At 44.4% G+C, this 25,817-nt stretch overlaps 5 protein-coding genes across 8 annotated transcripts in view; 3 read left to right on the top strand and 2 right to left on the bottom strand.

Annotated features, from left to right (window-relative positions):
- Positions 1 to 8: 8 nt before the first annotated feature.
- dnlz (DNL-type zinc finger) lies at positions 9 to 2,108 on the bottom strand. The gene is made up of 3 exons (XM_077497125.1): positions 682 to 2,108; positions 448 to 587; positions 9 to 166 (listed from the first exon to the last, which is right to left on the bottom strand). Exons 1-3 carry the CDS (start codon positions 958 to 960, stop codon positions 16 to 18), a joined length of 570 nt encoding a protein of 189 aa, XP_077353251.1. The 5' UTR covers positions 961 to 2,108; the 3' UTR covers positions 9 to 15.
- Positions 1,041 to 7,167, top strand: lrrc8aa (leucine rich repeat containing 8 VRAC subunit Aa). Of its 3 annotated transcripts, XM_077497120.1 has the most exons (5): positions 1,041 to 1,223; positions 1,313 to 1,513; positions 2,293 to 4,423; positions 5,412 to 5,718; positions 7,055 to 7,167. In XM_077497120.1, the coding sequence occupies exons 3-4, from the start codon at positions 2,303 to 2,305 to the stop codon at positions 5,685 to 5,687; spliced, it is 2,397 nt and encodes a 798-aa protein (XP_077353246.1). In that variant the 5' UTR covers positions 1,041 to 1,223; positions 1,313 to 1,513; positions 2,293 to 2,302; the 3' UTR covers positions 5,688 to 5,718; positions 7,055 to 7,167. The 3 variants fall into 3 exon arrangements, with proteins under 3 accessions (XP_077353246.1, XP_077353244.1, XP_077353245.1); XM_077497118.1 differs by having other exon boundaries at positions 5,412 to 7,167; XM_077497119.1 differs by lacking the exon at positions 1,041 to 1,223 and having other exon boundaries at positions 1,309 to 1,513; positions 5,412 to 7,167.
- On the top strand, positions 5,577 to 14,501 carry phyhd1 (phytanoyl-CoA dioxygenase domain containing 1). The gene is made up of 11 exons (XM_077497123.1): positions 5,577 to 5,718; positions 8,563 to 8,659; positions 9,431 to 9,589; positions 10,612 to 10,687; positions 10,777 to 10,880; positions 11,513 to 11,575; positions 11,670 to 11,691; positions 11,778 to 11,906; positions 11,974 to 12,090; positions 13,215 to 13,341; positions 13,935 to 14,501. The coding sequence occupies exons 1-11, from the start codon at positions 5,687 to 5,689 to the stop codon at positions 13,981 to 13,983; spliced, it is 975 nt and encodes a 324-aa protein (XP_077353249.1). The 5' UTR covers positions 5,577 to 5,686; the 3' UTR covers positions 13,984 to 14,501.
- On the bottom strand, positions 14,091 to 19,543 carry dolk (dolichol kinase). Its single transcript, XM_077497122.1, has 2 exons — positions 19,422 to 19,543; positions 14,091 to 18,029 (listed from the first exon to the last, which is right to left on the bottom strand). The coding sequence occupies exon 2, from the start codon at positions 17,945 to 17,947 to the stop codon at positions 16,373 to 16,375; it is 1,575 nt and encodes a 524-aa protein (XP_077353248.1). The 5' UTR covers positions 17,948 to 18,029; positions 19,422 to 19,543; the 3' UTR covers positions 14,091 to 16,372.
- Positions 19,544 to 19,930: 387 nt separating this feature from the next.
- The window catches only part of nup188 (nucleoporin 188), a 100,289-nt gene continuing 94,402 nt past the window's right edge, over positions 19,931 to 25,817 (top strand). For both annotated transcript variants that reach the window (XM_077497117.1, XM_077497116.1), the window contains exons 1-11: positions 19,931 to 20,018; positions 21,320 to 21,374; positions 21,617 to 21,690; positions 21,787 to 21,871; positions 21,955 to 22,035; positions 23,249 to 23,293; positions 23,376 to 23,468; positions 23,558 to 23,677; positions 23,769 to 23,980; positions 25,372 to 25,486; positions 25,581 to 25,781. In XM_077497117.1, coding sequence (XP_077353243.1) covers positions 19,993 to 20,018; positions 21,320 to 21,374; positions 21,617 to 21,690; positions 21,787 to 21,871; positions 21,955 to 22,035; positions 23,249 to 23,293; positions 23,376 to 23,468; positions 23,558 to 23,677; positions 23,769 to 23,980; positions 25,372 to 25,486; positions 25,581 to 25,781 — 1,107 coding nt within the window. In that variant the 5' untranslated portion in view covers positions 19,931 to 19,992. The remainder of the gene's footprint in view (positions 20,019 to 21,319; positions 21,375 to 21,616; positions 21,691 to 21,786; positions 21,872 to 21,954; positions 22,036 to 23,248; positions 23,294 to 23,375; positions 23,469 to 23,557; positions 23,678 to 23,768; positions 23,981 to 25,371; positions 25,487 to 25,580; positions 25,782 to 25,817) is intronic.

Genomic DNA, 25,817 nt, shown 5'->3' with positions numbered 1-25,817 from the left:
ACTCGATGCGTGCATTCATGAATCTTTATCCGAGTCCTTCTTGTTTGCAGTTTCCTGCTGAGGAATTTTCTCCTGGCCGGACTCGGTTGGGAGCACTTGGAGAACGTCGCTTCCTTCCAGCCTTCTCACCGTCTCTCCTTTGGCGGCCAAGATCTCTTCGATGTTCCTGACAATGTTCACAGAAAGTACGTGAAGTGAAACTCAAGATGGAAAATTGAGCTTTTTTGGACGTATGCTGGGATTTTATAACAGCTAAAACTTCTCCACTCCAATGAGCCGCAGTTTATTCCGAGGATTATGTTTAAAAGCCAGCTGCTTTTTGGTTTTACCCCTCCTAAACACATTTTAACCTATTAAATTAACTTAATTCACGAACAATGGCCCACAATATAGCTAGGGTTTCATAACCACATTTAATTAACTTTAAAACAGTGCAAATAGACCAACCTCTTCCCTTTCAGATCGGAGAACCAACCCAGATTATCGGCGATAATGTGGTGATTCTTGCATCCTGGGCACGTCACGATCACGACGCCGTTGTGATACGCCTGCTTGGAGATCTTCTGCGTGGATCTGTTGGTGCACACCTACAAAGCGTTCTAATTCGCAGTAAGTCAAAACACTAACGCAGCAAAAAACTTAGAATTTGCATTGCACAGATGTGTGGGGAACGCAAAGTACCTTGCATGTGTACACCAGGTGGTAATGTGTTGACTGGATTTGCCCAACAGCCTCACTCGAGAAGCTTCTCCAAATGCGCAGGACACTTCCCGAGTGTGCCTGAAGGCGACCATTACGCCGCTCCAAAGTAGAAAGGCTCGTTATTTGTACTGCCGCGGGACGGCTTTGGGAATACAGTCCACGAAACGACGAACGACACCGCGAACCAGGAACGAAAGTCATCAGTGATCTCGACATTAGTGCCGACCGTAAACGAGCGTGACTACTGTAGAGCGCCATGACAGTGACGATGTTTACGTTGCTTGGAGCTACTGGGTCGTCGCGTGTTTATTACGTCACATTAATTTTACTGTTCATTTGGGATAAAGCATTATGCAGTATTTTTGTTTCGCTGTAAGGAATTGTATTACTTTATTGATTCTTATGAACTACAAAAAAAACGTCGTTTGTCGAAAAACTTAAGACATGTGTGGTTTCGTTGTATTTACGTTGTTTTCCTGACAACATTCCGAAGAGAAAGCTCATTAAAACGTACAGCCAATGTATGTTCGACCTACACAACTGCAACATGTGCTTTTATTTATTTATGTTTTTTTTTTTGAACGACACGTAAATGTACTAGTTCCGGTAGGCTCGCGCTGGCGGACCAATCAGCGCCGATGTCGGAGCGTACTCTTCCGGAATGCGCAGCCTTCCGCCTTCGGGAGCTGCTGTCCAACTGGGTCCACACACACACACACACCGAACCGGTGTCGTCCGGCCGGCTTCGGTGCTTGAGAAATGTGTCCCTGGCGTGTGGGAGAGCTGAGAGACAGCAGTGGCCATAAAAGTGGTGAGTTTTTATTTCCCGGAAGTGAAGTGAGCTCATGAGGAGGGGGCAGCGTTTATTCGGGATCTTTATGACCTCGGAACGTTTTACTTCTGAATATTAGTACCCCCTTTTGGCCTCCGAGTACGACATTAAGCCGGATATCTGGGATATCTTTCATATCGAAGAAAAGTTCAAATGGCATTGGTAACCTACATATAGAAATGCTGTGAAAGGGCCTTCTCTCAATATCCTTGATATCCATCTTAAGGTCCAGAAGTGCACGAGTGTGCACTTTGTGCTCAGTAGGACGACAAACAAAATTGCCATTTGTACCGCACTGACGCTACCTGCTTTATCAATATATTTTTGCGATTATGTAGTATTAGTATTTGATATTAATTCAATTTTAAGAGAGAATATCTTGCTTTGGAGACATCACCTGGGATTGTGACATCACTAGCTTGTAATGAACCAGTTTGACCTAGTTCCAAAACATGTGACACAATGAATAAACAACTGAGCGTTGCATTTTGCCGAATGCAAAAAAATGTACGAGCTTCTTCACATAAAGGGGAAGTAACCGAGCGCGGTTGGACACCAATGACCTAGACAGAAATTTTAACCCACGCCTTTTCCGCCTTATTTCATTGTCACGCGACAGTGGGACGATGTTGGGTCCAGTTTTCTGCCTTGGGAGGTAGTTTGAGAAGCAGGACGACGCCGTTTCTGTGTAACCGGCAAAGGCCGACAAATGCGGGTTGTTGTGAGGCTAACCGGCTGCTCGTCTTGCACCCCTGCAGGTAAGCCGTCATGATTCCCATCACGGAGCTCCGGTACTTTGCCGACACGCAGCCGGCGTACCGCATCCTGAAGCCGTGGTGGGACGTCTTCAACGACTACATCTCGGTGGTCATGTTGATGATCGCCGTGTTCGGCGGCACCCTGCAGATCACGCAGGACAAGATGATCTGCCTGCCGTGCAAGTGGGTCGCCAACGAGTCGTGCGAGGCGGCGCCGCCCGGCCGCGGGCCCTCGGCCCCGCCGCGGCCGGGGGAGCCCCGGGGCATTCAGAACGAGCTGGACCGCCACCAGTACAGCTACATCGACGCCGTGTGCTACGAGAGCAAGCTGCACTGGTTCGCCAAGTACTTCCCGTACCTGGTGCTGCTCCACACGCTCGTCTTCCTGGCCTGCAGCAACTTCTGGTTCAAGTTCCCGCGCACCAGCTCCAAACTGGAACACTTTGTCTCCATCCTGCGCAAGTGCTTCGACTCGCCGTGGACCACCCGAGCGCTGTCGGAGACGGTGGTGGAGGAGAGGGACGCCAAGAAGGTGAACGGCAAGAAGGCGGCGGCGTACCAGCCGTCGGTCGCCAACGACGACGTGGAGGCCAGCGCGGCCATGCTGCAGCAGAGACCCAAGAGCAAAATGGAGCGGGGGATCGTGAATCGGTCGGAAACGGGCGTCCTGGATAAAAAGGAAGGGGAGCAGGCCAAGGCGCTTTTCGAGAAGGTGAAGAAGTTCCGCATCCACGTGGAGGAAGGCGACGTGGTCCACCGGCTGTACGTGCGCCAGACGGTCATCAAAGTGGTCATGTTCCTGGTGATCATCAGCTACGCCAGCTACCACGTGTGCTACATCCGCTTCAGCGTCATGTGCACGGTGGACACGGAGAAGCTGACGGGCTTCCGCACCTTCCACTGCGCCCACCCGCTGGCCACGCTCTTCAAGATCCTGGCCTCCTTCTACATCAGCCTGGTGCTGGTCTACGGCCTGATCGCCATGTACACGCTGTGCTGGATGCTGCGGCGCACGCTCAAGCGCTACTCGTTCGAGGCCATCCGCGAGGAGGGCAGCTACAGCGACGTGCCCGACCTGAAGAACGACTTTGCCTTCATGCTGCACATGCTGGACCAGTACGACCCGCTGTACTCCAAGCGCTTCGCCGTCTTCCTGTCGGAGGTGAGCGAGAACAAGCTGCGGCAGCTCAACCTCAACAACGAGTGGACGCCGGACAAGCTGCGGCAGCACGTCTCCAAGAACGCGCAGGAGAAGCTGGAGCTGCACCTGTGCATGCTGAGCGGCATCCCCGAGACGGTCTTCGACCTGGCCGAGCTGGAGGCCCTCAAGCTGGAGTTCATCCCCGACGTGACCGTGCCGCCCGCCGCCGCCAAGCTGTCGGCCCTGCGCGAGCTGCGCCTCTACCACACGCCGGCCAAGATCGAGTCGGCCGCCCTGGCCTTCCTCAAGGAGCGGCTCAGGTCGCTGCACGTCAAGTTCACCGACGTCAAGGAGATCCCGCTGTGGATCTACAGCCTGAGGAACCTGAGCGAGCTGCACCTGACGGGCAACCTGAGCGCCGACAACAACCGCTACGTGGCGCTGGACGGGCTGCGCGAGCTGCGGCGGCTCAAGGTGCTGCGGCTGAAGAGCAACCTGTACAAGCTGCCGCAGGTGGTGACGGAGCTGAGCGCGCACCTGCAGAAGCTCTCCATCAACAACGAGGGCGCCAAGCTGATGGTGCTCAACAGCCTGAACAAGATGGTCAACCTGAGCGAGCTGGAGCTGGTGCACTGCGACCTGGAGCGCATCCCGCACTCCATCTTCAGCCTGCACAATCTGCAGGAGATCAACCTGAAGGACAACAACCTGAAGACCATCGAGGAGATCATCAGCTTCCAGCACCTGCGCCGCCTGGTGTGCCTCAAGCTCTGGTGCAACCAGATCGCCTACATCCCCATTCAGATCGGAACGCTCAACAACCTGGAGAAGTTGCACCTCAACCGCAACAAGATCGACAAGCTGCCCGGCCAGCTCTTCTTCTGCCACAAGTTGCGCTTGTTGGACCTGAGCCACAACAACTTGACCGTCATCCCGGCCGACGTGGGCCTGCTGCAGAACCTGCAGCACTTTGCCGTCACCGAAAACCGGGTAAGACACTCTCACTCAGGTCTGTTTTGATTTTCAGGTCTTCCTCTGGAATGAGCCAATCTTTAGATCGGTCAGTGTTGATAGACAGCACTAGTACCAATATTAGCAAACATTGAGTTTCTTGTCTTCTTCATCAAATAGCTGACGCTGAAAAATTTCTTTTGTCTTATGTTTAAAAAAAAACAAAAAACAAAAACATTAAGGCATATTACAAAATTATGAAACACATGTCAGGCCTTCAAAATAAAAGCCCGCCAGTATAATTACACTTTGACCGCACCTTCTTTGCAAGTGGTGAGAGGAAAGTGCTTCGAACACAAATATTATAGAATTGGTTTGGCTTAATGTTTTTTTTTTTTTTGGCTGGCTTAAAAAGAGTGATGGTTCTGATTTTATTTATTATTATTATTATTATTATTATTATTATTTTATTATATATTATTTATTTATTTAGCCCATTATAGCAATAAAAAGTTAATATATTGTCTATAATTAATTTGATACTTTCATTATTTTTCACATACAAATAGTACCTTTAAAAACACATTTTGCAACTTGCTGTCGACTGAAAATGACATCACAAGGGCTCAGGTAACCAATCACAGCTCAGCTTGTGAATGTCACAAACCGGGAAAACAGGTGAGCTGTGATTGGTTACCTGAGCCCTTGTGATGTCATTTTCACTCGGCAGCAAGTTGCAAAATGTGTTTTGAAAGGTACTAATTGTACATGGAAAAATAATGAAAATATCAAATTTATTATCGGCAAAATATTAATGTTTGACTGCCAAAAAAGGCTAACTAAGTAAAGTATCCCTTTAATAGAAACGGAAACCCTGATAGACCTTTATAAAAATACAGTAAGTGTCATGGATATCAAATAATGATTTGTTTTAGAAGCCTCTTACCGTAGTCAACCAAAAAAAAAAAAAACGTGGCATCACTGTGTGATATCAAGCGCTGCTACGCTTTCCCTGCGCCGCATCCAGATCGAGACGCTGCCGCCGGAGTTGTTCCAGTGCAAGAAGCTGCGCGTGCTGCAGCTGGCCAACAACTGCCTGGAGACGCTGCCGGCGCGCGTGGGCGAGCTGGCGGGCCTGACGCAGCTGGAGCTGCGCGGCAACAACCTGGAGAGCCTGCCGGCCGAGCTGGGCGAGTGCCGGCTGCTGGCCCGCAGCGGCCTGCTGGTGGAGGAGAAGATCTTCGGCACGCTGCCGCCCGAGGTCAAGGAGCAGATGCTGGGCACAGACAAGGAGAAAGCCTGATGGCGTTTTTGTTTTTATTGCCTCGGGGAAGGTAAGTGGAGGCTGTGCATCTTTTTTATTTTTTATTTTTTATTTTTTGGTACCTTGAGAAGCCTTAAATGTTCATCATGCATGCTCTTTAGCGTGTGGCGTGCCACCCGGGCTCTGCGCCAAGCCCCCTTTGGCTTTTCCTTTTTTTAATCAGCATGTTGTTCTTCCATTTTTTTTATTTATTTTTTATTTTTTTGCATGGACTGCATATGTGCTAATGAACATAAATAAGGAACTGTTGAAACGGATTTAAACGAGATTTACTCATTGCATAAACACAATGTAGGGCTTTTTTTAGGGTTGCACGATAATATCGGTGGCCGACAATTATCGGACAATTTGACGTCAACAGATAAACCAGATAATAAAGAAATTTGCCAAAAATTAGCGGCAATTATCAACCAATTTGATATCGTACAGATAAACCAGATAATAAATAAATTCACCAAAAATTATCAACCAATTTGACGTTGTACGGATAAACCAGATAATATAGAAATCCGCCGCAAATTATCGGCAATTATCGACCAATTTGAAATTGATAGTTTACACAATGTTTCAATGTGTTTGTACACTGTAGACTTATCGTATGACTCGAAAGTGTATTTTTTCATTATAAGTTCATTTTGCAAACAGTTATCGACTTATCGGTTATCGACACTGGTACGTCTAAATTATTGCTTTATCCGTATCGGTTGAAAATAGCATTATCGTGCATCCCGAGCTTTTTTCTATAGTTCACTCACCAAAAAAAAAAAAAAAAAAGTCGTTTTGGAATGCTACTCCTTCACTGCCGTGGACGTGTATATTCGTCGAATAGAATCCGCCCGTTTACTGCCACAAATATTCATTTACGTGTGGAAGGTCTCGCCAGCAAAATGAATACAAACAAAGCACTTTACGTACATCCGTGTTGTCACATGTTGCTTTTTTTTTTTTTTTTTTTTTTTTTGTATCTGCGCAACGCATCAGCGGATAAATTGCTTTTCTATGTGACTGTTGTATCAAGATGTATTGTGGGCGCTATTAGACAAACATTCCAACAGCACTACAACACGGCCAACGTAGTATGTAGGTGACAATAGCGTGGATCGGGAGCCAACACGCTCATGTTTACATGTTTAAAGTTAATGTTTTCACACGCGAACGGCACATTTTTGGCTGCTTTCGAGGACATTGCAGATTGAAAGGGATGTTTTTGTTTTTTTTGTTTTTTGTTGTTTTTTTATATAAGGCAGGGAGTGTGCAGGCATTAGTTTGTCCACCGCTGCCTTGAATTGCGCCACGTGGCTTAGCATGATGCTAACACGGCCTTAACCTTTTTTTTTTCTTCTTAGAATTCAAGCTTTACCAGTTTGCTGCACTAAACGTTTACCCAAACACGCAATGCATTCTTACAGTTGTTGATTTAATTTTTGTATTTCTACTATTAAATATTTGCCACATTTGGGTTTTTGTGCAAATTGTTGATGACAAAAAAAAACAAAAAAACTGTCTGTATCTGTTAATTCTTCATACAGGACATAATTGATTTTTTTAAATGGAGGTGACCGTCATCACTATCATAAAAAAAAAAAAAAAAAAATGTCACAAGTACACTCACATGATGATCTTGTCTGAATGTACTCACAATTTGCATCGTATGAAATCTAGGCCTGTTTAGTTGAACACAAATCTGTTCTGCTGTATGAATGGAAAAGGGTTGTGACAACGTGGCGCTCTAAAGCGGCCACTCCGGTGTGGAAACCCTTCAGCACATGCTGGTGTTCACGTCCAACTCTTTAAAGGGGGGGGGCACAAAAAAACAAAACTTGCTTCACTGTTCTGCCCACTATCGGTGACGTTTTATGCACTCAGAGCCAACAACGAGGCGCTCTAAAGCCGCCACGCCAGCGGATTATCTGAAGGGAAGATGCATTTCTTTTGGGGTGTAGGTGTAACTAGCTAACGGTATAATAACTAATTAAATACATAGTTATTGGTTGGCTTAACTGCCCCCTTGACATGATCAGATCAGTTCAGTTAGGCTTGGGGAAGATCCAGGGCCACTTTCAAGCTGCCAGACTACACTCAACACGGAAACACTCAATGCAGACGCAATTGCCGTAATTATGAACGCTCTCATTTCCCTCTGACGCGGTTTCAGTTGTTGCCATGGTAACAAAAGCCATACTTCCCATTGGCCCAGCAGTATTTGGGGGCGGGGCATACAGTCCACGTACTGATATGAGATAAGACCGCCTCATCAAAAAAAATAATAATAATTTCAACTGGACAATAAAACTGTTATTATATAATAAAAAAGCATGATTGAAACGGGAACAGTTTGAAATTGTGGAAAACAAACTGTCTAATTTTTGTCAATGCAGGGATGCCATACTACACGTGTGTACTAAATGATTTTGGAATGTAAATCACGCGCCTTTTATTGATTGTTGCACTTTTTGTACTATTGTAACACAATAAATTGTCTCAACACGTACGACATAACTCTTGTAATTATTTTTATGAACGTTCCGAACTCCCCCGTTTGGAAACAAAAAAAGCCAACATGTTCGACCAAACATGTCAGTAATGAAAGTCTTCACGTGAGAAACACCACAGACAAGCAAACAGGTAGAAAGAATAGAAAACAAATAAATAGCCACTAGAGGGCGCTATGAAACTGATAAACTGCACACTACTCGCCTTGAGTTTTGCTGTAAAGGAGAAAATCCGAATAGGATGGGTCGGGTTCAACGGGACGTGATGACGTATGTGACGTGACGTTTCCCGGAAGTCAGCCACTCGCTCAATTCGCCTGCCAATCACAGCTTGTTGGTTGATCCGCCTCGTCCTCCAACAGCAACAACAACTCCTCCTCCTCCTCCAAGGCGGCACAACTTTGGATTCGGATCCCTGAAGACAACATGGACTTCATAAGCGACCGAGATGTGCAAAGGGTGAGCAATGCAATATTCGGCATCATGCGTGAATCACGTGAATTCCTCTTGTGGAGTGTGATTACGTAATCAGTTTGCAGGCGCAGCCAATCAGAGAGACGCTTGCGTACTCAAGTACTTAATGCTCCGTTGTGTACTTTAATTTATGCACAGCAGCAAAAATGCCTGTTGCACTCAGGGGGATAGCAAATATTATTAAACAACTGTATTTATTAAAAAATAATCACAACATTAAAAGAAATCCTATTTTTTAATTCAATTGTTTAGAAGTTGCAAGACACACCTTACAATACGCAAAAATGAAATTGATTTAACTTATTAAAAAAAAAAACATGGAATATGAAATACATAATGTGCTATACTTGGTTTTTAAAAATAAAAAAAATGCCCAAAAGGAAAATAAACAGTTGAAAGGATATTTATATAAAAAAATATGCCAAATAAATTAGATACAGGAACAGAAAATTGTATATTTTAAATAAATTAATAAATAACATTTTTTTTTATTCAAATAAATACTGGTAGTCAATTGTACAAAATAAAGTACCATAAATAAACTACTTTTTTTTTTTTTTTTTTTTTTTTAATCTTGAGCTTCTTGGTGTGTTGAACCAGTTGAGTATGATGATAACCATAGAACAGAAAATCATTTTAAAGATTTACCCAAAAAAAAAAAAAGGGATCAGAGTTGAAAAGTTCCTCAAAATATGAAAATTGAAATGCAAGGTTGGAAAACACACATACGGTGCAGTGTCCTGTGTTGTTTGTCAGTACGTGGAGGACGGCTACGTGGTCCTGGACGAGTTCCTGACGCCCGGCGAGTGCGACGAGCTTCGTCAGAGGATGTCCGAGATCGTGGACACGATGGACGTGCCGGCGCACTGCCGCACCACCTTCTCCACGTACCACCACGAGCAGCTCAAAGAGCAGGTGCTGGGAAGTAATCAAGTACAACTACTTAGTTACTAGATTTTTCAGGTATCTGAGGTTTTTGTTTTTTTTTTGTTTGTTTTTTTGTTTGTTTGTTTTTTTAACTTACTTGCCGGATTTCTCTTGCGTGCCTTCCTTGACATCACACTTTGCAGATGCAGGTATGTGCCCCCCTGCAACTTGTTGCTAGGTAGAATTTGTAAGGATAGAGCCGGGACAAGCTAAGGATTAAACAATATATATTTCTTAGATGCATTAAATTAATAACTGAGTCATACTGTACTAGGAGAAATTAGCTAAACATGTTTTCTTTCCTGCAACATCGCTTTTGGTTGAATGTTGACCCAGCCCCATGGTGCTTATTTTATTTGCATCACTTGTTGCTAGGCAGAATTGGCAGGGCACAATCATTTGTGCCCCAAAGGATAATTTACATTACAATTAAATTTTTGTTTTCATTATTGCGCCATCTGCTGGATGTGTTTGTGAACTGCCCTAATTATTATTGTTATTGTTATTATTTTATTTTTATTTTGCATTATTTGTTGCTAGGCAAAAATTTGTGAGTCACAAACATTTGTGCCCCAAAAGGCAATATGCACATTTTTTGGGGGGTGAAATGGCATCATGCACACTTTTTTTTTTTTTTTTAAACATTTGTTTTGCAATTTCCTCCTCTCTCTTTATTTTTTATTTTTTTTATTTTTATTTTATTTATTTATTTTTTTATTTTCTCACCATAACTTGTCGCTAGGCAGAAATTCGTGGGTCACAATCTGTTGTGCCCCAAAGAGCAATAAATTATACATTTTTTGTTAAGTGGCATCATGTTCATGTTTTTGTTTTTTCTTAAATACGTCTATTTGATACACTTTTCTGTTATTTTTTTCATCACTTGTTGCTAGGTAGAATTGGTGGGTCACACTCATTTGTGCCCCAGAGAATCAAAAGCAAAATTTTCCAACATTTAGTGAGCGTAACGAATACTCCAGTGAGTCAGCCGTTGCCCTCTTGACCCGCAGGGAAACACCGACTATTTCATCACCAGCGGAGATAAGATCCGCTTTTTCTTCGAGAAGGGAGTTTTTGACGACAAAGGTTAGTTGGCGCATTTATTGATTGGCTCATCAACAACTTGAGTGAAGTGACTTTTTTTTTTTTTATTTTTTTATTAAATGCACCCACAGGAGAATTTGTGGTAGCGAAGCATCGCTCGCTGAATAAAGTTGGACACGCGCTACACGCCCACGAACCTTTGTACAGAAAAGTTACGCATTCGGACAAAGTTCAGGTGAGAAAGTAACCAGGCCGAAGAGTTCACCGTTGACTGAAATGCTCTCATACACACACAAGTGATATTTATTTACTCACATGCACAATTGAAATGCTTTTTGACATTTAGTTAGCAAAATCTAACCAAATAACTACAAATAAAATGGAATACTAAAACTAATTAAAAATAAACTAAAATGAAGCATTTTTGGAAAAATAAAAACTCCTAAAACTTGCTTTAAAACCTGATTAAAACTAGCTGTATTTAATAAAAGAAATAGTCCCTGTTTTTTGGATTTATTTATTTATTTTTTGACAGAAAAAAAATATTAAGAAAAAAATACTCAAAAAAAAACAAAACACCCCATTTTTTTTCTAAATGAATGCAATATGCTTCTGTAATTATAAACCTGGTGAAATTATTGTTTTTTTTTCCCCCACTTACATTTACATTTACACATTTGTAAGCAAATGTAGCGAATTTCAATCCAGTTTATATATATAAAAACAAAAAACGTTCTTTCAGCTTGTGATTGTGATGCATGTGATTTTTTTTCGTAGTGAGTGTGAGAGGTCATCCCGAGTTTTGCCCCTGAAGGCCTCTCATGCGCGCACGTGAGCGCATCTCACACATTGTCGTTCTCCTCTCAGGGCATCGCCAGGAAGCTTGGCATGGTGCATCCCGTTATCCTGCAGAGCATGTACATCTTCAAGGTCATTTCTTTATTATGGGAGCTTTTTGCATTCATATTCCAATCTAGTAGTATACAACATTATTATTATTATTATTTTTCTCTCGCTCTTCCAGCAACCTGGAATTGGCGGAGAAGGTTGGAACAAAGTGAAATCGTTTTGAATGAAGGCGAGATGTGATGGAGTCAACAGAATAATATGTTCGGTGTGCCCCCCTTTTTAGTGACGCCCCACCAGGACGCCACCTTCTTGTACACGGAGCCCCTGGGGAGGGTGATGGGCCTGTGGGTGGCCCTGGAGGACGCCACCGTCGGCAACGGCTGCCTGCGGTTCCTGCCGGGCTCGCACAACAGTAAGCCGGCCGCGTCTCATCCCGGACGCACCCTCGCGCAATCTCATCTTCACCCCCTTTCACGCAGCCGGCGTGACTCGACGGATGGTGAGGACGCCGCCGGGCACGTTCCCCCTGACGGACTTCGTCGGCGCGGAGCAGGACTACGACGGCGACAAGTTTGTGCCGGCGGAAGTTAAAAAAGGTTTGTTGGAACTCATTGCGGGAAATGCTGACCTCACTCGTCCAAACTCAACGTTCTGATTAACTCATTTGCTCCCAAAAACGTATTTATCATGTTTTTTTTTATGCTAGAGCACACAGAAGGCTTTGATGCGGCCTCTGAACTGAAGAGAACGGTTGAAACAATGGTAGTTACTACAAAAACGGCCAGCAGGTGGCAGCAGAGTATAAGAGATCAACCAGGGCCATGTTGCAACAAGCTCTTTTTTGCCAGTGTTTTCACCAGGAATGTGAATATTGATGAAACGTAGCTATATTGTAATGCTAATTGCTGCAAAACAGATACAAATATACTTTTTTTTTTCCCCCCAGATGAAAGAAGAGATTCTAATCTTTCTTTTAGTAGGTTCCATTTTTTTTTTTATAGCAATAGAACACACTATTTTGTGGGCCTTGCAAAATCAGTCCAAATCCAGTAAAACAGCCGGGAGCAAAGGTAAAAAAAAATGGCTGGGAGTGAATGAGTTAATATTACATTTGTGAAATATGAGTTATGCGGCAAAATCCAGCCGTTTTTATCCATCTCAGGGGGCGGCCATTTTACCGCTTTCTGTCGACCGAAGATGACATCACAATTGCTCAGGCAACGACCAATCAGAGATCACCTGTTTTCTGAAGCTGCGCTGTGATTGGTTGTTACCGGAGCAACTGCGCAACTGTGACGTCATCTTCAGTCGACAGCAAGTGGCAAAATGGCCGCCCCTTGAGATGAATTAAAACGGCTGGATTTTGCTGCGTAACTCATATTCCACTCTACACTATTTACACTAGTGAGATCACATTTATCATATTATTGTCAGAATTTTTATTTATTTTTTTTGGGGGGGGGGGGGGGGGTGACTTCCTCTTTTAAATGGTGACAGCTGTTTGTTAACTCCCGTTTTAACATGCGTGAATCCGATTGGTTAAATCTGAACACAGCCACATCACTTTTTATGAGGGTGTGCAGACTTGTGCAAATGCATGATCTCAGTTGTGTAGTTTTACTTCCCCTTTCATAACGCTAACAAGCTGAGCTTTAAAAAAAAAAAAAGAAAAAAAAAAGAGGGGTGTGCAGACTTTTGATGTAATGCAAATGGCACGTAGGCGGCGTGGTGCTGATCCACGGCCAAGTGGTGCACCGCAGCGCCCAGAACGCGTCCGAGGACTCGCGCCATGTGTACACCTTCCATCTGATGGAGGCGCACCGCACACGCTGGAGTCCAGACAACTGGTCAGACGCTTCAACATCATTTTTCATTTTGTTTGGATTACTTTTCACAGCTAGTTTCTTAGTTTGTATTTTTTTTTTCAGAAAATGCTTTGTTTCAATGGATACTTGACTCACTGAGCCATTTTCAGCAGTAGAAAGTTCAGATTTTGTCTATAATTAATGTGGTAACTTCATTATTTTTCATGTACTGTACTTTTAATACCTTTAAAAACGATTTTTTCATTTTGCTGTCGACTGATGATGACATCACCTGTGCTTAGAATCATGGCTCACCTGTTTTCCGGGTTTGGTCAGTAAACTGAGCCATGATTGGTCGTTACCGATACTTCCTCAGCACAGGTGATGTCATCATCAGTTGAAAGCAAGTAGAAAAAAATCATTTTTACAAGGTATTAATTGTACATGAAAAATAATGAAGTTATCAAAGTCATTCTGGACAAAATATTCACTTTTCACTGCTGAAACTTTTTCAATGAGTCAAGTGTCCCTTTAAGTTTTGTTTTTTTTAAGTATTTATCAACTTTTGATTTGCATAATAATAACAAATGTTTCACCTCCAGACTGTTTCCTTTTTTTTTTTTTTTTTCTTTTAGGCTGCAGCCCACTGAAGAACTTCCTTTCCCGTCACTTTACACCAAATGAAGGAACCGGATTGACGGTTTGTTTCCTGCTATTATTAAAACCATTTATTCAAAAAAGAATGCAGATCATTACGGAAAAAAAAAAAAAAAAAAAATTATGAACACATATTTGTGCACGTACTTTAATTGTGATGATTATTGTCAAAACAGGACATTTGTGTACAAATAATTTAATTTCAAGTACTTTCACGCAAACGGAAGTGGATTCAACACAATAAAGCTTCTTCGTCTTGTCAATCGCACATCGTGATACGCTTGCTCATGCAATGTGACACGATTAACAAAAAATGTAAAACAAAAAAAAAAGAAGTTTGGAATTAATCATCGGAGGTCCCATCAAACCTGCAAAATACAAAAAAAATGACGTCTACTTTCCTTTCACATGCAATATGGTACGATTAAATACAAATGCAGGGAGATGCTCACATTTGAAACAAAAAAATAAAATAAAATTGCTTTCAGAAAATAATTGACGAATCATGAAATGTGCAAAAAAAAAAAAGACATGAAATAAATGCAGGGCAAATCCTAATGTTACATTATTACATTGTGATCATTTGGGGGGGAATAAAAACTAGCTAAAAATAATAAATAATTGAGGAGGTCCCATGAAACCTGCAAAAAAGTAAGTTTGTTTCACATGCTGGGACGCGCATATTATTTTCCAAGGAAACATGAAATCATGATAATGAGGAAGGTGAAATGGGGAAACGGCATCGAACGTGAACGTGAACGTGAAGTCAGCCTTTCCTTTTCCGGTCATGCAGTGCAGTCATCTCATCTACAAGTAACTACCGCGACCCGACGCCGTCGTGACGTGAACACTACTTTTAGAATGATTGAGAAGAGAGCATGTGAATAAATAACAAGAAGCATCACAAAGTTTGGGAAATGGTGTGAAATTTCACAAGGAAACTCAAATGTCCCGAAACCTTCACGGGTCAACTTTCATTTGGTCTTTTGTGAGCTTTTAAAATGGCCAACAAATCATCCATTCTTTTGACAAAGTTAGTGAGGGTGAAAGTTTTTTTTTAAAGCATGATTGCAATCATTTATTCACCACATGCTATGACATAATCATGTGTTGTGTAATTCGATCACACTGGACCGTTTGTCCTCTATTTGTTTTCTCGACTGCCTTGTTGGCATTACAAGTCAGTTGTCAGTTAATAATTTGCTTATATGTAAAAGTGTGGAGGAACCTATCATCCATTAGTCACTTAAAAAAAAAGAAAAAAAGAACTAACCTTATTTGCATTTTTCGCGCATCAGTCACAGCCTCGTCAAACATAAATAGTGCTGTGCCGCCATCTTGTTTTTTTTTTTTTTTTGCTCAGATTTTGGCTAACCCCATTTCACTGTATTGTGTTTTCTTTATTTTACAACAGGTAGAGTTCATTTTACTTTATTAATTTCGCTCCCAGGGACGTTTTTTTTAAAATGTATTTTTAAGAATCCATTTTTCTTTTATTTTTTTTTACTTCACGTTACGTGGTGGCCGAAAGGAGGGTCTGAAAATGGCTGGCACAGAAAAAAAGTTTTTTTTTTTGGTATACTATATGGATTCTTAATTGGCACCAAATTTTCAGATCATAACAGGATAAATTTCTCATCCCAAAAAAAAAAAAAAATCCATAAATTGCAAATAGGTAAGGATCGTTGTGTGGTAAATCAGATTTGGTACACATGCGCCCTCAAGTGGTAAGCAAGGGGGAAAAAAAATCGCTGGTGAGTTCAGTTCAGTTGAAAATTGAAATCACGATTAGGATGACCATTTATTAAGAAAATGTTTAAACATATATTTTTTAAGACAAATTATTTATTTTTTGAAACACTAATTAGTTCCTTTTGGATGAAACAAAAGGTATTCAATTTGTTATTTTAAAATAAAATAAAAACGTTGATAATGTATGAATTTAAACAACTCAAATCTATTATTATTTTACATTTATGCTGATTTTGCAAATTGTGAAGTCTAATTGAATTGCGATTAATTGCACAGCCATACTTGATTTTAACTTTTAAAGAGATTTTTAATTAAACATTTGAGTAATTTGTTTTTTATGCAATAAATTATTTAATTATTATTGAGATCCTTTCAAAAAATAATGTTAACCTTTCATCCAGGTTCAAACTGTGCAAGAATATTAAATCTAAAGCTAAAGCGGCCATTTTGTTATTGTTTTGTTTTGACTTTGTGTTAAAACGTTTCAGGTCCACCGCGAGTACATTTTAGTTTCATTCTGAAATCTCAACCCAAAGTGTCACATCCCGAACTTTGTCTGAGTAGTTGAAATAGTCGCATAATGTTCCTCGGGGCCATTTGTAGGCGTGACAATGCTTTTTTTTTTACCCCCGGTACACGGACACGACGAGTCAGTCGGCGCCCGTCAGAGCGCCAGCATGATGAGCAGGTAGAGCGGCAGCAGCAGGTTGTCGATCTGCGACGTGTACGCCTCCAGCGCGGCCACCAGCGCCACCGAGCCCAACACGCGCGCGTGGGCGCCGTCCAGGTCGACGCCGGCGTCGGCGGCCAGCAGCGCGGCCACGCCCGCCACCTGCGCCAGCACCGACGCCGCCGTGCCCTCCACCGTCTTCTTTGTGCCCGGCCAGCGGATCCGGCCCAGCGCGCTCCCCAGCGCCGCCGCCGCCGCGTCGCCCACGCCCACCGCCAGCACGCCGGCGTACGGCGCCAGGCCGCCCGCCCCCTTGGCCGGCGCGCAGGCCGCCGGCAGGAGCCAGACGGGCAGCGCCACGCCCACCAGCAGGTAGACGTGGGTGAGGACGAGCGGGCCCGAGTCGCGCTCGTCCAGGAACAGGGTGAGCAGCTGGCGCAGCGGCCGCCCCAGCGGCTTGATCCGGAAGTAGCGCACGTACTCCAGGAAGAGGAAGACGGCCAGGCAGACGGCGGACGCCGCGTGCAGCAGCCGGCGCTCGTACAGCAGCCCGGGCGCGAACGTCGCCACGGCGATGACGTGGAAGTACTTGCGCACCGCCGTGGACGCCCGGTGCTTCTTGGAGCCGGCGCGGCGCCGCCGGTTCTGGTGCAGCACCACGCCGGCGGCGGCCACGCACAGCGCCGCCCAGTACGCCACCAGCGCCAGCCGGCGCCGGCTGGACGTGACCAGATCCCACAGCCACGTGATCGGGTGGCGCCCGATGAAGAGCGACAGCCACGGCGCGAGGACGCCCAGGCCCAGCACGGCCGTCATGGTGTGGAAGAAGAGCGACGACGCCCACGTCTCCGACTCCATGAAGCGGAAGAGCAGCGCGAAGATCACGCCGAGCAGCAGCGAGCCCGACACCAGCACGGGGAGAAGGTAGTGGACCGGGTCGCCGCCTCCGCCGGCGCCGTCCCAGCTCAGCGAGCGCTTGACCAGCTGGTTGACCGCCAGGCTGACTCCGCCCACCACCAGCAGGGCCTCGCCGGGCGTGAAGCAGCGCGGCAGCAGGTAGAGCACGATCAGGCTGAGGTAGACGAAGATCAGCAGCACCTCCAGCACCTCGATCACCTCCGACACCGTCAGCGTCTGCTTGGCCGTGTAGAAGACGGCGCCCGCCGAGAGGCCGGCCACCGCGCAGGCGTCGGCCGGCACCGGCCGGCTGATGCCCAGCGCCAGCAGCGACAGGAAGAGCGCCAGGACCATGCCGCTCACCGTCACCACCGTGGCGAAGCGCTCCAGGTGGACGCTGCCGGCCGCCGCGCAGCGGGCCCGCAGCGCCAGGCCCAGCAGCGGCATCACCACGGAGGCCGGCACCACGCCGCTGGAGGCGGCCGGGCGGAACTGGAAGACGGCGCCGCCCGACTGGAGCAGGCGGTCCCACTTGCGCTGCACGTAGAAGGCCTGGACCAGCAGGGCCACGGCGCACCACGAGTGCTGGTTCCAGAGCGCCGCGTGGGCGCGCAGGACCACCGCCGACACCAGCGCCGACTCCACCGCGACCGGGTTGACGTGCGGCGACATCGCTTGCCGACGGATGGGCGGAGCGGGGATCGACCAAAAAAGGGTTCCGCCGTCGGTCACTTCTTCTTCATTTGGACCGGGTCTGAAAACAGTTGGGTTGGGAGTTCAAACACGGGCGTCAAACCCAAGACCGAAACAATTCCTGATTAATCTGCCAATTATTTATTAAAAACATATACAATACAAATACTGCGAGCTAAGGCTTTGAAAGAGCTACATAAAGATGACTGTTTCTGTGCATTTTGGCCTCTTGGGGGCAGTGTGGTGCCATGCATCCATGGTGTACACACGAGTGCAGAAGAAAGTTGTGATTGAATTCTATTAAAATAACTCGTTTTTCAAACATTGGGAAGAATTTGGGTATGCGTTCCCGCAACATTTGTGTGTGGATATTCGTTATTTGAAGGAAGAACACTCCTGAAGTCGATGCTAACTTCCTGTTAGCGCTAGGCTAGCCACGTTTTAAAAACGAAGCATGTTTTGTATTTAAATATACAGCGGATGTAATTCGCTGTGTGTTTAGTTTTACAGTTAACTCCAACTGCGGCGTCATAAACAACTTAAAAGGACCAGAATAACATACGCGACACACTTGCTAGTTGCTAATGCTACCGAAAGCAAAATGGTGCATTCAAGGGTGTTTTCACAGCGTTGTAAACTTTCTTTTTCTTCGATAACGTTTTAAGGGGGAAATAATGGTCCATTTGTTTGAAGGCCAATAATAGGACTATTATAACCGGCGGCCGATTAATCGGTTGGGCCCTTACAAAAGACGATGCACAACTACGTGCAAGTATTTCCATCCTGACATTCCACACCAGAATTTATGATTTTGAATGTGTGTGGCTTGAAAAGGCGGGGCCAGGCCTGGCCTGGTGAGTGACGTGGGTGTCAAGTGATTGAGCGTGTCGAGTGGAGCGGCGTGTGCAACTTCGATAATATTAGTACGTGTGGAAAAATGACCCGCTTCAGTCAAATTATTCAAGTCATTCTATTAATCATTGGAGCCCTAGTATTTCCCTTATTAGTATTTCCCTTATTGCGGAGGGGATTACTGTCTATTAAATATTAGAATTTAGGATGAACAGTAAACGTAGGCCAGCAGAGAAGACCTCGCTGTCCATGACTGCTCACCACTGTGCGAATCCGCTTCCTGGGTGAACCTTCACACAGTCACATTTACACGCACGCGCGTTCTTTGCACAATTACCGTTTGTCCCCGTGGGGGTTGCAAGTCGGACTTTTACTCACGAAGGCTGAGGAACTGTTATTATCGTGCTATTTTCGGCAATTACGACAACAACAACAAAAAAATCAAGCACACTCCCCGGTTTATTGATGATGAATCATTTTCTCAGATGCTGCAAGCTACTAACAGGACACTGCAGACTCCGCGTTATCATCAACGATACGCTGCAAGTAATAAACATTTAATATAATCGCCATGCACAGATAGAAACAGAACTACACGTACCTCGTTATTGTGTTGTCATGTGCACAAAGCGAGTGGGAGGGCGTCTTACTTTCTCCCCTTTATCAGATATCGTTCATCTCCCAGCCAGTAGGAGTCCGCCATGTTTCGACAGTCGGGTCACGTGATACCCTCACGTTCTATTGTTTCATTTTATTTATTTATTTATTTATTTATACACTCAACATTGTTATAACTCTATATGATTCCCGATTGAGTAAATAATAACAATAAAGTAGTAATAAATATACCATAAGTAAAATAATAAGTACTGGTATGATTTTTATTGTCTCACCGTCCACAAGATGGCGGCAGTACAACTCCTGAGGACATTTTTTTTTTTTACAGCTCCGAGCTCTTTTTGCTAAATTTGATTTTTTTTAAATGTATGTGTAATAGTATTTGAAAATAATTAATTGCTTTAAAAATGTAATTGTTTTGCAAAGTGTGGGTGTGACGTTATTATATTGCCGTCCACAAGATGGCGGTCAAGCAATTTTAACATGACGACGAGGAAGTTGAGCGTCAGCGCAAACGTCATATTGTATCACCCAATCATAGCGCAGAGTTGAAGATGGCGGAATCGACGATGAGTTTCAGGTATGCAATGAGCCGCAAACTTTTCTCGTTTGTTTTAGACGCTTTTTGAAAGTTGTAAAACAAAATTAAGCGTCAGCAGTTCTTAGAAAACCAGCCCGTTTTTCGATAGGATGTTTCCCGGTTCGGCCCGTTGCCTTGTCAGCGTTTTACAGCTCAGAGCGCCACGCTAACTTAGCTTAGCAACAGTGCTAGCTAACCGTTTACATGGCTAGGCGGCGTCTGCAAGGAAGCATACAGCAAATCCAAATTTCAACTATCCTTAAAATCACCACCGAATGATCAAGGCGAGACTGTGGAACTCGGTTCCAGTTCATTAACGTCTGCTGAAATAACCCCACGAGTCTTTATTGGCCCCCCCACGTGTCAAACTGCATATACCCTTCCAGTGTGACGTCACGTTTAAGTGCGCCCCTTGCGGTGGAGGGCAGGGCGTCAATGCGAGTGAATTAGAAAACAATCTGCGTGACCTAGAAAATAGGTCAAACTGTTGATAAATCAGTTATCAACGCTTTGTTCATAAGAGATGAGGTCACGTTTCAGTGATTCTAAACCAGGCGGAAAACGGTGAGGCGTGAAAGACGAGCACGGTGGCTAGCGTGAACCCACGACGCAACTGCTTCGCACCCACAAAAAGTACGAGGATCTGCTCAGATCATTTTATATCGCGTAGTTTTTCTCTTTTTCATATATAGCGGGTCATTACATTAACCTCTGATTGTAAATTCAAGGCAGACGTGATGAATGAGCCACATTATCTTTACTGAAACAATCATTCATACTTTTTCTTGCACAAGTATTCAAGTAATTTTGAACAAAAAGTAAAATATTTAACACAATTATCACAATTAACACTGTGGTCTGTTTGTTAGCAGCTAGCAAGCTAAGCTAGCTTGAAGACTTCAATATACAGCGAGACGAGTATATCTGTACACAAACGATTTAATGAATGACAATTTGCACCATGACAGTAGTGATCAATGTACTGTTTCAACCCAAAACAAACATATCCTAAATTAAGCTTCCACTTCCGCTTTTCCCTCCAACAAACTCTATTTTTTTTGTAGTTAGCGGCTCCAAACGACTGGTTTCAATAATGTAGTGTCCCACTCGGGCCTTTTTTTTTTTTTTTTTTTTTGGTGACACTTGACAAATGTCCCACCTTTTAACGAAATAGCTAAGTGGTGACGTCAGCTGGAATAAATAAGGAAGCACAATACAGTGTTGTTGTCTTAAGATGAGTCTCTGAGTGTGAACTGGGATTGGACGGCTTCATTGTCATATTGTCCCTGTTCTCCCCATAGGAGCTGTCGAGAGTTATGGACCATACTGCTGGGACATTCTGCGCTGAGAGAGCCAGTATGATTTATCGTTCTACATATTGATCGGCTGAATGTACACTGCAAGTCTAAGCCCCTCAGCATTTGGGAGAAGCATAATTCTAGTCTTATTTTTCCATTTTACATTGGCATGAATGCATGTCCTGATTAAAACTAATGATGTCATTTGAGCCATGCAGTGTAAATCCAGTGCTATTCTTAAAACAATGGATGCATGCTGTGCACAAACAAAAAGATGTACAAACCTGATGTTCTCTCAAGGCCCAGATAGAACTGGAGCTGGAAACACATTTGGAGCGACTGCATCAAGGTCTGAGCTACTACAAGCCATCCAGGTATGCTTTGTAGATTTTTTTCTTAATTTAAAAGTATATTTTTTTTAATTATGATATATAACATGAACGGAACTAACTGCGATTGGACCTCTCTAGCACCTCTTCAGCCAGCAAAGTGAAAAATGACAATTACCTCTCACAGTCAATAAAGGATTTTACTCTTCGGCTCAGTAAGCTCCTGGTAAGATGTCGTTAATTAAACAGCACTTGGCAGGCTCTTTTTCAGTTTTGTGGTTGAACATGACCGATGTGTGGCGATGACAGGACTTGGATGAGCTGCAGTGTGTGCAACTCTTGCAGTGCTACCTGCAGGAGGACTACAGAGGATCCCAAGATTCTTTAAAGGTGGGCGGGGCCGCTCTTTAACGGAGACACAGGAAGATTCGAGTGATGCTGAAAGGCGGAGTCTTCCGTTTTCACTCAGGAAAATGCACTACATAATTAATACAGGATGTATACCCATGAACTCCTCAATCTACACCTCTGGGCTTCTCTTAACTACATTCACTCGCCGCCATTTTCACATTTCGCAATCCCGTTCGCTCCCGGCTGTTTTACTGGATTTTGACTGATTTTGCAAGGCCCACAGAATATTGTGTTCTATTGCTATAAAAGCACGGAACCTACCAAAAGAAAGATTAAAGTCTCTTCTTTCATCAGGAAAAAAAAGTATGTTTCTATCTGTTTTGCTTCTGTTTTGCAGCAATTAGCATTAGAAGAGAGCTAAGTTTCATCAGTTGTCACAAATTATTTAAAACTGTAAGTAATTGAACTTTTTTTCTACATGGCCCTGGTTGATCTCCTTTGCTTTGCTGCCACCTGCTGGCCGTTTGTGTAATAACTACCATTTCTGCAACCGTTCTTTGCAGTGGAGAGGCTCCATCAAAGTCTTCTGTATGCTCTAGCATAAAACAAAAACATATAAATACGTCTTTGGGACACTTAGAACATTAAAAAAAAACCCGTATTTATACGTTATTGGGAGCAACTGAGTTAATGTGTGGCGTTTCTGTGGGATATTTCTGTGGACAGACAGTTGTTTACCCCTCCATCCAATCGCAGAGCGGGGGGGTGTCACTCGCTGTCGGCGAATATGTCGGCTGCGTGACGTCACTCCCGCAGCAACTTGACAGCATTCGCGGATTTTTTTATTTGATTTTTTTCACTCACTCACTCACTCACTCAAACAAGCTTACATGCTTGAGTGAGTGGGAAAAAAAAATCCATGCATGCTGTTGCCGCAGGAGTGACGTCATGCAGCCGACAAATTCGCTAAAGTCAGCCGAAAGTGAGTGGACAACCCCCCCCCGCTCTGTGATTGGCCGGAGGAGGAGGAGTCAACAACTGTCTGTCCACAGAAACGTCCCGCTGTTGACTAAAGCAACACAAAATGGCAAAATACAGGCTGGGAGGGGTGGGGTTTTTGGGAAAATAATCACCACCACACATTAACAGAAGCCCAGAGGTGTAGATTGAGAAGGAGTTCATGGGTATACATTGAGTATTTATAGTGCATTTTCGGAAGACTCCGCCTTTAAATTTGTCATTTTGTGTGCAGGTTGTGCTGCAAGATGAGCGGCAAAGTCAAGCGTTGCTGCTCAAGGTCTGTAAACAACTGTTCTTCAAAAAGGGGAAAAAAACAAAACGCGTTTAAATCAAGTGTGTATGTTTGTGTCCATCCACAGGTCGCGGACTATTACTACGAGGAGCGCTTGTGTCTTCTCCGCTGCGTTCTGCTGTTGCTAACGTACTACCAACATGAGCAGCATCCCTACAGGGTGAGAAGAAACCCCGCCCACCCTCCAACTTTGTGACACTTTTGTCCTCGTTTAAGTTGTGTAACGCGGCTTTTCTTCTCCTCGCCAAGTCCGAGTATTCCAATTGCATCAACAAGCTGGAGAAGGAGCTGATGAGCAGCTACCTGGCTCAGTTCCAAAACCTCTTCAAGGCCGAGGCGCCCACGTGGGAAACTCGCGGCAACCTCATGGTGATGCTCGGCCGCGCGCGCCCGATGGAGTCGAGGCGGTGAAAAGTAAACATTAAAAAAAACAACATTTTGTCGCCCCTCGTCCCTCAAGACGGAGCGGCAGGCGTCACGCTGGTTCCTGCAGTGCCTGCGCGAGCAGTCGCTGCTGCTGGACATCATCTTCCTGTACTACGCCTACTTCGAGATGAGCCCGGCCGACTTGCTGGCGTTGGCCAAGATGTTCAAGGAGCAGGGCTTCGGTCTGCGGCAGACCAACCGCCACCTGGTGGACAAGAGCATGGACGCGCTGGTCGAGCGCATCGGGTCAGAACGCTTTTCGATTCGTTTGCCGATTACGCATTTCCCCCATTAGAGGCGGCTTGAAGTAGAGAGAGACTGACAATCGGCCTGGCAGATATTGGGCATTTTGACAAATATTGGTATCGACCTTTTTTGAAAATCTGACAGCCAATTATAAGGTAAATCTAAACCCATTTTAATCTCATTGAGCTATTTATCTCATTCACTGCCATTGACGGAAAAAGACGTCAAATGATGCATTTTTTGCTGGTCTGGCAATGAATGTGTTATTGAAATTTTCAGTTAAGTTTATAAGAGATGGTACTTGACTCTGGGAACCTTCTCAACATTTTTGGTCGACATTAAAACAAAGAAATGTGCAAGTTTAACATTTCAGGTATTTTTAAAGGGATACTTCACTTATTTAGCCCATTATAGCAACAAAAAGTTAATAATTTGTTTATAATTAATTTATTTTCATTATTTTTCACGTACAATTAGTACCTTTAAAAACACATTTTGCAACTTGCTGTCGACTGAAAATGACATCACAAGGGCTGAGGGTAACCAATCACAGCTCACCTGTTTCCTAGGTTTGGTCATGTGACATTCACAAGCCGAGCTGTGATTGGTTACCTGAGCCCTCGTGATGTCATTTTCAGTCGACAGCAAGTTGCAAAACGTGTTTTTAAAGGTACTAATTGGACATGGAAAAATAATGAAAATAAATTTATTGTAGGCAAAATATTTAATGTTTGACTGCCAAAAACGGCTAAATAAGTAAAGTATCACTTTAAATTTGGAGAAAAACAATATTTAGTGTAGAAAATAGGACGCGACCGATATGCACTTTTTGAGGCCGATACCGATTTACTGATTAATCTGCCGATTAGTTATTAAAAATATCTATAATACAAACACTGACAGCTAAGGCTGTTTGAACGTGCAATATAAATCAAGATAACTTGACTGTTTCTGTGCGTTTTGGCCTCTTGGGGGCAGTGTGGTGCCATGCATCCATGGCGTACACACTTAAAGCGAGTACAGAAGAAGGTTGCACTTGAATTCTATTAAATCAACTCGTTTTTCACACATTGGGAAGTACTTTGTGCCTTTACGTAGTGTTATCTCATCTGTGAGTATGTGTTCCCACAAGACTTCACGTCTTCCTTTTTAGCATTTGCTAACTTCCTGTTCGTGCTAGGCTCGCGACGTTTTAAGAACGAGGCACATTTTGTATTTAAAAGTACAGCGGGTGTAATTCTTTATGCTGTGTGGTTAGTTTTACAGTTAACTCCAATTGTGGTGTCATTAAACGGCTTAAAAAAACATTTTTGTTATTATTTTGACTAAAATAACCTTGGTGGGAATTGAGCTTATCAGCGTCTTGTTTTCCTCTCCCTGGTCCGATGCAGCTACTTGAGCGCTCTCATCCTGGTGGAGGGCATGGATGTGGACTTCCTCCACAAGTGTGCACTGGAGGACTGCACGGAGCAGCACCATTTGTCCAACGTTCCCGACATTGTCAAGGTTGGACCACGGCCACCAAAAATAGCGCCACAACTCGATGTATCGGACGGCGCTCATCGTCTGTCGCTGCCGTGTGGTCTTCCCTCCCTCTCAGGAGATGGACCAGCTTCTGTTGACCTTTGGGGACGTCCCCCACCACGGGCCGGTGCTGCTGGCCTGGGTGGTGCTGCGGCACACGCTCAGACCCGACGAGTCCAGCCCCGTGGTCCGGAGGCTCGGCAGGACCACCTTGCAGCTGGGGGTCTTCAAGTACCTGGCCGCCCTGCTGAAAGGCCTGGGAATTCACGGCAGCAACGTAAAATTGCCGCGTCAGATTGGGTCCCGGCTGTCG

Source organism: Festucalex cinctus, chromosome 15, assembly GCF_051991245.1.
Source record: "Festucalex cinctus isolate MCC-2025b chromosome 15, RoL_Fcin_1.0, whole genome shotgun sequence".
NCBI classification, from domain to species: Eukaryota; Metazoa; Chordata; class Actinopteri; order Syngnathiformes; family Syngnathidae; genus Festucalex; species Festucalex cinctus.
The sequence above is the reverse complement of the archived record's forward strand: the minus strand, read 5'-3'. Positions and strand labels throughout refer to the sequence as shown.